Raw genomic sequence first — 14,147 nt, 5'->3', positions numbered from 1 at the left:
TTTACCTCTGAAATGTTATGATTTTCCTTGTAAGAGCAACATTGCTCATGTTAAAGAATGAATGCAGTCATTTTACTGTTCTTATTCTCGATCCTCCATCATTTTTCAGTCTTCGTGTTGTCTGTATTTCAGGCCACGAATTTCTGTGGACCTTAATTAATTGGGGGTGGGTGATAAGGAACTGCAACTCCATTCTTTTTCTTACTTTCCATCATTATTAAATACTAGTGGTACTGAAGCTCTCTGTCACGTGTCTTTGCACATTTTCGTTTCTATATTTGTAGATCCTATTTATTTATTTAGCTATTTCCCCCTCTGGTTTGTTTTTTTTTGTTTGCATTTCTGAAGAAAACAGTGGACCATGATATGCAGGTGCTAAGCAGCTCCAATCTTTTGTGGATTTGCCTTCATTTATTCACATTGTGTCATTGATTGTTTCAATGCAAGCCCCCTCAGTTCCTTTTGGAGCTGCAGGCAGTTACGCTCTCCAAATCCTGCCAAGTCCTCCCAGCTCCAGTCAGTAGAGAGGAACAGTTCCAGCAGCTCCAGGATGTAGCCCCTTTTTGCCCAAAAGTGAGGCTGCAAAGAGTGAGGACTGCAACTGCAACCGCCCTGCACATGGCTTAAAGCAAGTTTAAATGGACTGTACACCCTAATCCCTCCTGCCTGGTGTGTTTGAGAGCTCAGAAGTCACAGGCGAAGTTACTGAGTACACTAATGTCAAAGCAAACAAATGGGTTCACTGAATCTGGGAGCGCAGCTGCCTCTTCCAGTTGGGCGACACATGCTTTCACCTTCATTTAAATAACCAAAATGAAAAGTCTTACACCACCTGCTAGCTGATTGTTAAGCCACAGCTGCTAAATGAGAAATAAATGGTTAAACTACACAGTTTCCAATCTGCAGAAAATCTGAGTGTCTCAAAATCTGGCACTCTTTCAAAACCCACTTCTGATCTCTGCATTTGGGCATGTACCTTGTGGTGTCGGGAAAATGAACCCATCCCTCTTACTGGACTTGCAAGGAAATGGATGAAGAAAGTGTCAGGAGAATGGGTAGATGCTCTAGTAAAGAATTGACTAGAAACTTCCGAAGTGCTCTGGAGTGAGGTGTGCCAGCTCACTACACTGCTGTGGGATGCAGTTTCTGTTCAGCCACAGCCTCCCCATTGATCTTACTGTCTTCTGGATGAGAATGAGTATCTCCCTGGGATTCTGCCCCAACCCCACTTAAAATGTCTCTTCTGCTTTTATAGCCAGTGACTCTCCATCAAAAACAGGCTGACATTTCCTCAGTTTTTAGGAAAAAAATATTTCTGTAATACTTAGAGTTTTTCATTATTCATTCTGCTTGTCTGTTCTGTTCATATGATTCAGAAGGATAGAAGTATAAAACTCTTGCTTTTTTAGCAGCAAAATACTGCTGTTTGGAATGAATATACCAAGCATCATGCTGCAGTAGTTTGTAGGAGGCACACTTGAAACTGAATCACTTGAAATAGATTTTTAGTGATAAGGTTAGACATTTTTTAAAATGATTTGCTTTGGGAATTCTGATAAGGTTCAGTATAGAAATCAGCAGGATACTTAGACATCCAGGAAGAGTGCTGATATATCTACCACATGTACCCAGCACAACTGGAGCTCATTATTAATGCACTCACTGTTTCAGAAATATTGTAACACCTGGACCTGCACATTCTTCAAATGGCAGCATGACCGGCTGCCTTCATTCTCTGCAAATTGAACAAACGGTTGCTTGAAAAACCTTGACAAAATACCCACTGCTTCACTGGGCTCCGTGTGGCTGCACAAATCTATTCAAAATTGAGATTATAACAAGATCAAGACCTCAGTTGGCAAAATAAGGAGTTGGCAAACTCTGAATGATCTGTTCAGATTCTGGTATCACGCTGTTCTGTGAAACCGAGAACCAGGCTCAATATATAGGTCTCAGTATACGTTATCTCCCTAGGACTTTTAGGTGAGACAAAGAATTTGCATTATATTAACTTTTTTTTTTTTTTTTTCAGATAGTGAGCTCAACAGCTCAGTTAGCCCAGCCATAATATTCCATCTGCCTTAGTATAGCAGTTTTCCTCTCCACTGCAAATGTATTTCTGTCATGCAGGGAGCAGTTATGGGCTTCTGTTGTGCTGTGCGGATGCTGTTCCGTGTGCACAAGGGATGGCAAGTCCTGGGATGCTGTCATAATGTGATGGACTTGTTCCTCCGATGTGTGTGAATGGGCACCAGGTCAGAGACAAAGGGTTTCCAGTATCTGAGCAGTACAGTTTACTTCACTGCTTTGGAGTGGGGTTTTGCTCTGAGTAAGTGTGGATTGGTTTCTATAAAAGCCATTGGGTCAGTTCCCAGTGCAGTGTTGATTCTTACTGGGAATGGATGTGATCCTGAATATGCTGGTTTGTTCAAATAGTTGTAGTTAAATGATGGTACAGTGAAGAAACATAATTTTATTTTAAATAAAAATGTTTTCCTGGCTATTTTTATGATGATTCAAAGGAAGATGCATAAATTTGGTCAGTTAATTATTTAAATAAGCTCTCTGTCTGAACGGCAGCTTTAAGGCCCTTAAGCGTCCCAATGCAATGGTGTAGCTTTGCCCGTGCCAATGGGATTGGACACTGTGACACTCAGTAGGAATTCATGTGTGTTAACTAAGCCAGGTTTATGGTCTTCAAAAAGACCATAAAGCCAGCTTTATGATCCAAAAGCAGCATTGCTTTTCCGATAAGCCAGCGTTTCCAAAAAAACCCTGTGTAGTGCATACCTGGAATTCAAATGAGCCAGCTGCTGAGCCAGCACAGCAGGGTTTGTGGAAGTACATTTCATAAAAGCCTCCCACAGGCTTTTGGCCTTTCCACCCCCCCGCCTTTTTTTTGGTTTAAAGAAAAAAATTCAGTAAAAAAACTTGAAATAAATCTTTAAAGAGCATATTTAGGAGAGGGCTCTCTGTTCGGGTGGGTTATTCCAAAGGCTTTACAACTCAAAGAGGATAGGGAATCTGAAATGCAGAGTATATGCCTTTCTGTACAGAGTAAATCAGAGGAGATTTTAAAGGATATGTAAACAAGCATGGTTTGTGAGCCAGGGGGTCCTTCTGACAGAAAATTGCCATCTTCCTTCTGCTCAGCAGTGAAGAAAACCATTCTGTTTGTTCCCAAATGCTAAGGAAGAGACCTTCCAGCACAGAAATCAGCAGCAGCTGCTTCTTCGCATGTATTAACACTGAGATCTTCCTTGGTGAAATCATTCTCCCTCTGTAACTTCACTTGAGAGCTCACAAGCTCTGGCAGTGTCAGAAGAGCAAACTTGCCTTGTTGAGGTCAGCTGTAGTCTTCTGCGTGAGTTTTCTTCCCAGTCTTTTCCTAATCCACAGCTTTCAGGTCTGCAAAAACTTTCGAAGTCTCTTCTTGCTAAGGATCAGTTTCATTCTGTTGAGGTGTTTTATAGTTTCTGCAGGTCCAAAGCAGATATCAGAGACACTAAGTCTAGTTCAATGTCAGAATTTTTTGTTACTGTGATGATAGGATTGTTTGCGGACAGAAGGAGGCTTCTCAGCTCAGGTGGCTGGGAAAGCAGGAGGGACAAGTTCTCAGTTCTGCTGCTTCAGCATGGAACATCCTCACAGAGGAGCACTCTTCTCACTTTGGAACTAAACAGTGTCTCCTTTTGCATGTGCTACACTTCTTAATTAACTTGTAATTTAGGTAAACTGCTGCATCGTGGCGCTGGTTTGAGGGAAAGTGCAGCCTCTGTCAGAAGTTTTTATTTTTTCCTTTTGCTGCTAATTTCAGATCTTCCTTCTCCAGCATAAGCCCCTTGGTTTTCAAAATAAATTTGCCAAATCCTCTTTTCCTAGCATTTTTAGCATTCGTCTCATTCACAGAAGTAAGAGTTGCTAAATAAAAACACAGTTTATTTCACTAAATGAACCTTTATGAAAGTTGTAAGTTACTATAATAGGGTGTTACGATGAGATGTGATTACCTGCAGGAAGAGGATGCTACAGTTCACACTTGTTTTTTTCTCATTGTGAAATTTAAATTAAATAACTCTGTTTTTTCTCTCTCTCCAATTTAGATTGGGTTATGGGCAGATTTAGTTTTTAAAAGTCATCTTAGTGAGAGCTGTTTCTGTGATTTCAAGTGTAGTAGGTATTCAGTAGGTCCTTTTTGGAATAAAAAAACCCTCTCCTCTGGCTGAGCAGTTAAGGAAACAGGCATAGCAAACCTTGATAGTGCTCTGTTGTCAGGCTGGGGATTTCATTTAATCCTTTCCTGATGGTCTACAGCGCTGGGTCTGTGGTGATGCCTGCTCTGTCCCTCCTCCTCCTCCTCTTCCCAGCTGCTGCACCCAGCTCATGCAGAGCGAGTAGGCAGAGCCAGCTCTGCGAAGGCGGACGAGTGTGGTTATGAAGCCTCTGGTCTTCGTCGTATTCCTCGTGTTAGCACAGTTGCAGAAGTGTCTCTACCAGGGTCCCACAAAAAGGTAGCTGTGGTTACCCTGGGTATGAAGAGAACGATGAGTTTGTTTACTTGAGCTGCAAACTGCATGGAAACAGTGTTGGGATAAATGGAACTTTTCGATCAGGTAGCTGCTCAAATATCATTTATATACACAAAGTGAGGTTGGAAAAATCACGTATTAAAAAGGTTTCCTGGCAAGACTTCTTTGTATTTTGCTTCTATGGGGAAAGAACATTAAGAATGGTTGGGTCCTTTACTGTTTCAGGTACCTCATTTTTCATCCTCGGCAGAGCTAAAGCACAAATATTAGTTGAACTTGATTTTCTTTAATTAATGTGTGTTGTTAAAATTTTGTGGGAATGTTGATACTAATTTCATGTTTTGCTTCCCTCATCCACACTGGCACATTACCTAAATGTTTTAGAAGCCAGCTTCATCATAAATCACTCCTTATGCTCAAAGGAAGTGTTTTTATTACTCATGTACAATGGAATGACAGTATTCCACTCGAAGACTGAAAGAGCTGGCCTTTTGCTCTAGGCGAACCTCATTCTGTTCTTACTGGTTCTTTTTGTCACATCAGAGAATAAGCCTCAGTAACTTATGTTTTTTCACAGAACAGCATTACTTCACCTACAGCAGAAACAAGTGAGGAGGTGCCTTCTCTGTTTTATGTTGCTGTTGTGTCCTGTACTCATTATCTGTGTAGCAGAGACTTAGATCTCTTGAAAGAATTTCTTACCTTGCTTTTTTAAAATTTGTTGTTGTTGTTGACAATGCTTATATCATTCACAAAATAACTTGCAAAAGAAATACTCCAATGAGCTTGTTTTCTAACCAGCCTTGTTTTCTCTTAAATCCATAATTCTGATTTAATGACCTAAATGAATGCAGGTCACATTAAACATTTTCTGTTACACTTTACCTTTGTGCATATGAAATGGTTGCTGTGAATTTCTTTTTCCTTCTACCTGTGTCATCACTGCAAGTTTTGGTGCCTTTTTTTTTGATGACTTTGATAGCATTTACAGGGACATAAGGAAGCAAAAAATACAACCTCTTCTATACATAAGAATTTGCATGTCTGATTTTTGTCTGTAAAGAGCTAGGGGCTCTCGTTTAAGACTTTTGTTCTGAAGAGGAATCATACAAATTACATCACTTCATTTTCTGTATGCTTAATATGTTGCATCTCTCTTTGGCTGGTATTTCCTTTCTTGTCTGTATGGGAATAATGAAGGGTTGTTTTGATGACAGCTGACTGAAGAAAGTACAGAAAGAGTTTTCTAAGAAAAAACATTTTAACTAGAATACAGTTTTCAGGTGCTGAACAAGGCCTTTAGTGTTTTCCACATAGGATAAGACTGCCTTGGTCATGTAGTCTTATTCCAGTTGTTTTACATTTGAATTGATGTGGATTCTTGGTTTAGGAACTATATATCATTTTTGCCATTCATTTAATGAAACAAGGCTTCAATAATTTAAATCTCAAAGACAATGCATAGGCATACGGTCTTTATTTTTTGTTAATCCAAATAAATATGTTGTTGACATCTCAGCTGATAGATATTTCAGTAGCAAATAATGAGGTGACTTTTTCAATGCAGCTCATAATCGTGGAACACCCACAACCTTCCCGAAGTTAAAATGTGTTTGGCCTCTATCTAACAAATGCATAAGTGCATTACACAAACTGGTAGGTTTATTGTCCCTATGAAAACTGAACTGCTAAGCTCCTGATGTGAAGAAACGACTGGTATTGAAGCAATTTCATTTCTGTCGCTATCTTTTGGATATTCAACTTGACACTCAGCTGTCATCCATCGTGCCCAGCAGAGAGTCGCAGGAAGCCTCATTGCAGTTGTCACTTGGCAGACTCTGAGTCAGCATGCATAATACACAAATAGTTGCTGATATTTTTTAACCCGTTATACTAAGACGAAATGCTAAGATGAAGGATGAAGTTCCTCCTTCGGTCTTCACTACTACACATGTTTTGTGCTCACTGACATTATCAGGTACTAACACAGCACTTTCATTGGTTGTGGAAGATGAGATTAAGATGTACCCAACAGTGAATCCTCCAGAGAGGAGTGCAGCAATAATTGGATCACCTGGGTAGATGGCTTAGCACCAGGACAGACAGCAAAGGAGAACAACCACATAAGGTTCTCTTCTTCCAGACCAGATGGGACATTCCCTGTTTAGAGGTGGCTCTGGGAGTGATGGAGCTTCCATAGCGAAACTCTGGAATTTGTACTGCTTCTCAAGAGCCAAATCTAAAGCAGCAACACACTTTCCTCTAAGGAAAAGGACTCCTAGGTTTTCAGCTAAGTTGAAAGTTTCATTAGAAATACCTGTTTTGGGACAATATAGCAAATTATTGTTGGAAAACAGAACATTTGAAACTTCCCTGTCTCACTCAAAAGAGAGAGATTGCTGGTTGGGAAATGGCTCTGTGATACTTTTTCCTCTTCCTTTTTTTATTAAGTTCAGTTCCTCAGCTGTTGTCTCCTGTCGTACATCATAGCCAAGGACTGACTGAACGCAGTATGTTTTACCCATCAAATAGGAAGAACAGAAAGAAATCATGATGATCCTTAAAAAGAAAAATAAAATAAGAAAACTTTTCTACATACATCTTGTAACTTTTCCTAGTTAAAATTCTATAGCATTTTTCAACAAAACCCCCTTTTTATCAAAAGAAAAAAATCAACACTCTCCTGACATTTTTTGACTAAACTTTGTTTAGTCAAGTTGACCTAATGTGAAAAAACTTGAAAATTCAGAAAATTGCTTAGCCCGATTTCCATAATGTTGTCAAAGGAAAGGCAGCTGATTTGCATGCTGCTCTTGTCATACTGTTCTGTTGCTACAAAACCCCCAAAAGTACCACTGGCTGCATAGTCTTTGTCATGTTGAAGTCCAAACCATTGCCTTTCTTGACGACTGTCAGATTTTACAAGGTTTAAAGCATTATTTCAGTAATATATGGATTTGCATATTCAAAAATTGTAGTGGAAATGGAAATGCTTGTTCTTTATGAATTATGCGAGCATTTGGGAAGGAGCTGGTGGGAAAGATTTGCATTGCTGCGCCTCTCCAGAGATTCAGGTGATCTCTCTGGACAAATTGTTACCCAGAATAACCTCATTACGTGGCAGTAGTAGGGAATGCTTTTGCATTCAAAGCAGAATACAGGACAATATGACTAGTTCTGTTGATAGAGTGGCATAATGCTCACCATAAAATAATTACTCCCTTGGACACCAGGGAGCATTTTAATTAGGGGAATGATGAGTCTTTGTAAAATCAGACACAGAAAGCAAACAACTTCTTTTTTTTCTATTAAAAATTTAAGTCAGTGCAATAGACCTTAATGCATTAGTGTTGCGTTTCCTGGGCAATATTTTTATGTGGAAACTTGAAGGAGACGTTCTGGTTTTGTAACTTTCTGCCAAACTATAACAATGTCTGCTGGCAGTGAGGGTATTTGGACCTCAGTACCCTGATGTAAATCTATATTTTCCTATAAATAGATTTCTCACCCTACAGAGTAGATTAGAATCTGATCCTGATTTTGAACAGCAAGTTTCAAATTAGAAGGTCATTTTATCTCATTAGTTAGGGACTAAAAGAGCCCAGAGTGGTTAATGTTACAACTGTATGTAGGGTGGAACAGTAAAACCCCAGTAGGGTTTGGAGTTTGCTTTGCAGAAACCCCAACCATCCTGGTCCCTGGAAAACATTAAATCCATTCAAAATTTGAGAACTGTAGATTATTCTTGTGTTAGTAATTCAATTAAAAACATAGGATATCAAACCATGCAAGTTTGATGTTCACTGAGAAGAAAATTATCAGTAGAGAAAGCAAACAAGTTAGTCTTATTTTTTTCAAACAATTATCAGTGGTAAACATAAGCAACAATATCAAGTTGGGGCTTCACTGCTCTGGCAGTAGTGGTTATTTTTGTGATTTTGGAGCACGAAAGGGAAAGAAAAACTGTTAAACTGTAGAAGAGACAGAACTCCTGGTGGTGTGGTTGGGATGAGAAGTGGTGGGCCAGGAAAGGATAGTGTAGGGCTAGGAGGTCACCCATGAAGTAACAGTTCCTGTTGTTCAGTTGTTGTCCCCAGCTGCTGTATCTCCTGTATCTTCCACTGCAGCTGGTTGCTGTAAGGTTAGACTTGCTCTCCAGCACTGGCTGGGTAACCACTGGTTTGCTACAACCAGCTCCCTCCTGTACTCAGTTAGGTGCCAAGGTGGTGCCAGTGGTTTGGTCTGGATAATTAGCCTTAACTGCTAACGGACAGTGTTTTGGAGTAAACCAGAAGACTCTTGGGTTCCCCCTTCCTCCCCTGCTTTCCTTTTCCATATTAGTCCCTTAATTCGCTTTTGTAACCCCCAAAACAGGCTTCACCACTGGTGTTATATGTGAACTCCACTTTGCTTTGCTCATAGTAGGTTTCAAAACTCCTTGCATTGGGTTGCCTAATCCTATCATCAAACCAGAATTGATTGCTGCTTAAAAGCATCACTTGCAAAATGATGCTTACAAATCTCTTTATGTTGACTTACCTGTGGGCAGTGACCATTCCATCTTATCCAAACCTACAGCTGTTTCACTGCTGTCTTCTCCTTGTTTGCTGATCGATAGTCCCATATTGTGAATTTCTGTGTTGGGCATGTGGAAAATCACATGGAAGAAGGATGATCTTTATACTGTTTGTACTATGCATTAAAATACATTGTCTGGATCCTCCCCTGAACTACCAAGTGGCCCCTACCTTGAAAATGGTAGGTGTTTAGACGACAGAAAATGACCCTGACAGCTACCCTTGACAGAAGGTGTAAATAGTGGAGGCGGTTTGAGGACTCCAATGCACAGAACTTGTTCATAGCTGGCTTTTAAGCAGTGTAACAGCAGATGTGCTAGAATATTAGAACTGGATTGGAAAACTAGTAAAACAACAAAAAAAAGTGAGTCACATAAGATTCATTAAAAGTGGTCTCCCATGAAGCCCTCTGTTACTGGACCTGATGGTACCTTGAAAATCAGAATAATCCAAGTTCTGTATTAAACTGGTCTGATAAATATTGTACCTTTCACTGGAAGTTTTAGATTCTGTTAGCTGGTTTTAACATTTATCTGTACAGTCCCTTAGCTGAAAATGTCTCATCTAAAATAATATACAATTAAGAACATATATTTAGAAGGATGTGGCTAATTTTCTTATATTCATTACATTTCATGAGAGAATATTCCTTTGATTTTCTAAGTTGCAAAATTGAGGGCTGTATTTCTTAATTTAAACTGATGCAAGAATCTGTGTTTTTAATCCACGGGCTCCCTCTCCTGGTCTGGAAGGCACTTGGCACCAGGAGTTTGATTAATACACAAACCAGGTGAAAGTTATTTGCAAATTGATTTAATCATGGCATAGTGTCAACAGTGTCTCCTAACTTCTTCTGTGTTTAATCAGAGAACTGTTCTCTCACTAATAGCAATAAGGAAATTAATATGGGTGTTGTGATGATTGAGGGTTGCAGGGTGAGGTTTGATCTTATTCAAATGCTGATTAAGGCATGTTTCATGAGGACTGAAAGCAATGTCCTACAAATAATATTTACAAATAAAATCAGTGAACTTGCATGTCCAAATAACCACATGAATGAATACTGTCTAATTGAAATGATACTGTCATTTTTGTTTCTCTGACACCATCATGCTCTGCTTTCACCTCCTCTTGGTCACACCACAAATAAATTGGACTATTTGCTTATTGTATTTGATAGTGGAGAAAGATGGTCTTTGCATTAATATTCTTACATTAGAAACACATTAATATTGTAAATTGCTTAATATAGTTGAGTCCCTAGAGTTGTAAATCACACCTGGAAGGTACGAATTGTATCTAAGAGGTCACTTACTTTTGCCTCAAATTTTTAAGCCAGTTTCTAAATTTCATGAAATCAATTTCTGGCAGAGTCCAAGAGAAATGCTTTGTGGTTTAGCTTCCCACTCTTGCTTCTAAGATTCTTTTTCTAAGCTTGAATTTATTGACATGAACATAGTTTACACAGTTCAAGAAGTACAACACATATTCTAGAGCAGTCCTTCCTTGGATGCTCCTGACACATATGTATATTGCAGCAGACACAATTAAAAAAAAAAAAAATCTTTGGCTCCAAATGACTGGGAGTAGATGTTTTGCATCCTGCCCTGGAGTGTCACAAACTTGCACATACTTGGACCAAGGATTTTCACACTAACTTTGTGCTTGTTTTCTGCTTGTGTGAGTGACCACAGAATATCACAGTGACTCTAGATATACTGATCTGAAAGAATTTATTCAGAAAATTTGCAGTGCAGGTAGGAGCAGGGGATTTTGTACATTTATGACAATGCAAAACAAGCACCAGCTAGTGTGAAATGTTTTCACATTAGAATATCAGCCTTTTAATCCAGGGCCTGAGCTTATAGCAGATATTGAAAACAGTCCCTAGCGTTTTCATTCATGTTAGAAATTGGGTGCAAATTTGTAACAAGGAAGATCCTGCTAGTGAAATATCAAATTCCACAACTCATTCAGAATGCATGTGTTGAGCTGCTGCATTACTCAATTTATTTATTATTTGTGCCAAAGACACAGGGGTGACATTTTCATGTGTGCAGAGGTTGGAAGATGCACATGAGAAGTGTTAAATACTTTGCTGCTGAAAGTCTGAATCATGCTACAAGGAGGACAATTGAAATGAAAAGGAACAAAGCATAATGCATGAGTCAATAGAATTTGTATTTCCTAAAAATGTGCTATTTTTATGTATACTACATCCACTTAAAATGACAATTATTTACTGTGCATTCTTATTCATGCCATCCCCTTGGTCATCTACCTCACTATCTGTGCAAATCTTCTGTCCTAGCATCTATTGGGTATCTACTCAGTTTATTTAAATTTACAGGGATTGAAATTATTTCTGAGGTAAAATATCTAGCCTGTGTAATATCAGTGCTCTGAGATATGCAGGTAGCTTGACACTTGTCATTGGAAAGTAGCTTTAACCTGTATTGGTTAAATAGGCAACCTGACAGGAACACAGCACCATTATGTGCTTTATTGATTCCACTGGTAATCATCAGACTTTTTGTACTTTCTTCCTCCCTCACTTCCCTCAATGATCAAGCCTATTTAAAGTTTAGATTGTAAGGAACATTGAACTTTTTGGAGGAGTGGCTTTATGCAATGCTATGTCTTTTCCATTAAAGCAATGTGTGTTTTTTTCTTTTTTTTTTCTTTTTTTTTTTTTAATTTTATGCACAGGTACTTGGAACACCAAATGAAGACACGTGGCCTGGAGTCCACTCTTTACCCCATTTCAAACCAGGTAGGTCAAGTTCATACAAATTCTCTTCCTGGAAATACAGGACACAGACAATTACAGTCCTGCCCACAAGCTTCAAAATGACCTGGTACACAGTACTTGAACCACAATGCACTTTTTCCCAGCTGCAGATTTTTTATTGTGCTCAGGGTGGTTGTTTTTCTTTGAATTTATTTGTTTTCTTTTGCTTTCCTTTGCATTTTCTCCTGTTTGTTACAGTATGAGCCCTGACCTCCTTGCATTCCTCAGCCACTGAGTCTTGTACCTTTCAGATTGCTGGTAGGTTGATTTCTGATCAGTATTACTTTTCTTCAGACCACTCTGAACTTTGTGGAACGCTAAAGGAAACTAAACACTAGAGAAAAGACTTTGCGAAAGGTGAAATTACTACTAGATCATCTGTTAGTACCTTTCTGCAAAGGTTCCATTTTTTAATGTGCATTGTACTTGAAATTGTCATATTCTACAAACATTCTTGAAAAGCTGTTTTACCATCTGATACCTTTGTGTAAGAGGAAGCAGTTTGTTCTCTAGAGACTGTAAGTGTGTGGTCAGCTTCGTTATGCAATATATGTATGCATGTGTATTTATAGAATATGTATAGTCTTGTGAACTTTCGAGTCAGAATCTTAGAAACACCGTTTTTTAAACATACCGAGCAGGCGAGTGAGTAGGAGACACATTGGCTGATGAAGATGTCAAATACTGGAACTGCCTGTCCAGAGAGGTTTGACATCTCCATCCTGTTTAAAACCTGACCAGACAGGACCTGAGCAGCCTGAACTTGTTGGACCTGCTGTGAGGGGTTTGGACTAAGCAGCAAAGAGAAGGTCACTAGATGTATTCAGATGAAGCACTTAATTGACTCACAGTGTATTTTACTAGGATGAGTCTTCAGTTTATAACTGTATGACTAAAGTCTGGGAGTGACAGAATTGACCCAGGAATCCAATTTCAGATGTTTTTGTCCTCACAGGCCCAAGATCTCTCAGAGAGAGACTATCATCTCTCAGGGATGATAGTCCTTCCAGCTTTTGTCATAAACTGTGTGAAACTGGCACCATTTCAGGACAATGGAGAAGTTTGCCTTGGTTGATGAGGACTGGGTTAGGGACCAGTTAAGCAATCCGGACATCCATGAATTCATGGATATAGATGGGATACACCTGTGGGTGCTGAGTGAGCTGGCTGAAGTCATTGCTAGACCACTATCCATCACCTTTGCTAAGTCTTGGGAAACGGGAGAGGTGCCTGAAGACTGGAGGAAAGCAAATGTCTCTCCAGTCTTCAAAAAGGCCAAGAAGGAGGACTCGAGTAACTACAGACTGGTCAGCCTCACCTCCATCCCTGGAAAGGTGATGGAACAACTTATCCTTGATGCCATCTCAAGGCATATCAAAGGTAAGAGGGTCATTAGAGGCAGGCAACATGGCTTCACCAAGGGGAAGTCATGCTTGACCAACCTCATCGCCTTTTATGAGGACATAATGAGGTGGATAGATGATGGCAAAGCAGTGCATGTGGTCTGTCTTGATTTCAGTAAAGCATTTGACACAGTCTCCCACAGCATCCTTGCTGTTAACTGAGGTAGTGTGGACTGGATGATCAGGTAGTGAGGTGGTCTGTGAACTGGCTGAAGGACAGAAGCCAGAGAGTTATGGTCAATGGGGCAGAGTCTAGTTGGAGACGTGTATCTAATGGAATCCCTTAAGGGTCAGTACTGGGACCAGTACTATTCATGATATTCATCAGTGACTTGGATGAGGGAATAGAGTGTAGTATCAGCAGGTTTGCTGATGACACCAAGCTGGGAGGAGTGGCTGACACGCCAGAAAGCTGTGCTGCCATCCAGCGAGACCTGGACAGGTTGGAGGGTTGGGTGGGGAAAAATTTAATTAAATATAACAAGGGCAAGTGTAGAATCTTGCATTTGGGTGGGAACAACCCAAGGTTCCAATGTAAGTTGGGGAACAACCTGTTGGAGAGTAGTGTAGGGGAAAGGGACCTGGGGGTCCTGGTGGATAGCAGGATGACCATGAGCCAGCACTGTGCCCATGTGGCCAGGAAGGCCAATGGCATCCTGGGGTGTATTAGAAGGGGGGTGGTTAGTAGGTCAAGAGAAGTTCTCCTCCCTCTCTGCTCTACCCTGGTGGGACCACACCTGGAATATTGTGTCCAGTTTTGGGCTCCTCAGTTCAAGAAGGACAGGGAACTGCTGGAGAGAGTCCAGTTCAGGGCAACAAAGATGATTAAGGGAGTGGAGCATCACCC

The 14,147-nt window shown here is 40.0% G+C and overlaps 1 protein-coding gene across 6 annotated transcripts in view; it reads left to right on the top strand.

Annotated features, from left to right (window-relative positions):
- The window catches only part of CDK14 (cyclin dependent kinase 14), a 324,092-nt gene that overhangs the window by 204,723 nt on the left and 105,222 nt on the right, over window positions 1-14,147 (top strand). For all 6 annotated transcript variants that reach the window (XM_065830694.2, XM_065830693.2, XM_071805144.1 and 3 more), the window contains one exon: window positions 11,816-11,879. In XM_065830694.2, coding sequence (XP_065686766.1) covers window positions 11,816-11,879 — 64 coding nt within the window. The remainder of the gene's footprint in view (window positions 1-11,815; window positions 11,880-14,147) is intronic.

The sequence above is a fragment of the Patagioenas fasciata genome, chromosome 2 (assembly GCF_037038585.1).
Source record: "Patagioenas fasciata isolate bPatFas1 chromosome 2, bPatFas1.hap1, whole genome shotgun sequence".
NCBI lineage: Eukaryota > Metazoa > Chordata > Aves > Columbiformes > Columbidae > Patagioenas > Patagioenas fasciata.
This window is presented reverse-complemented; position numbering and strand designations above follow the sequence as displayed.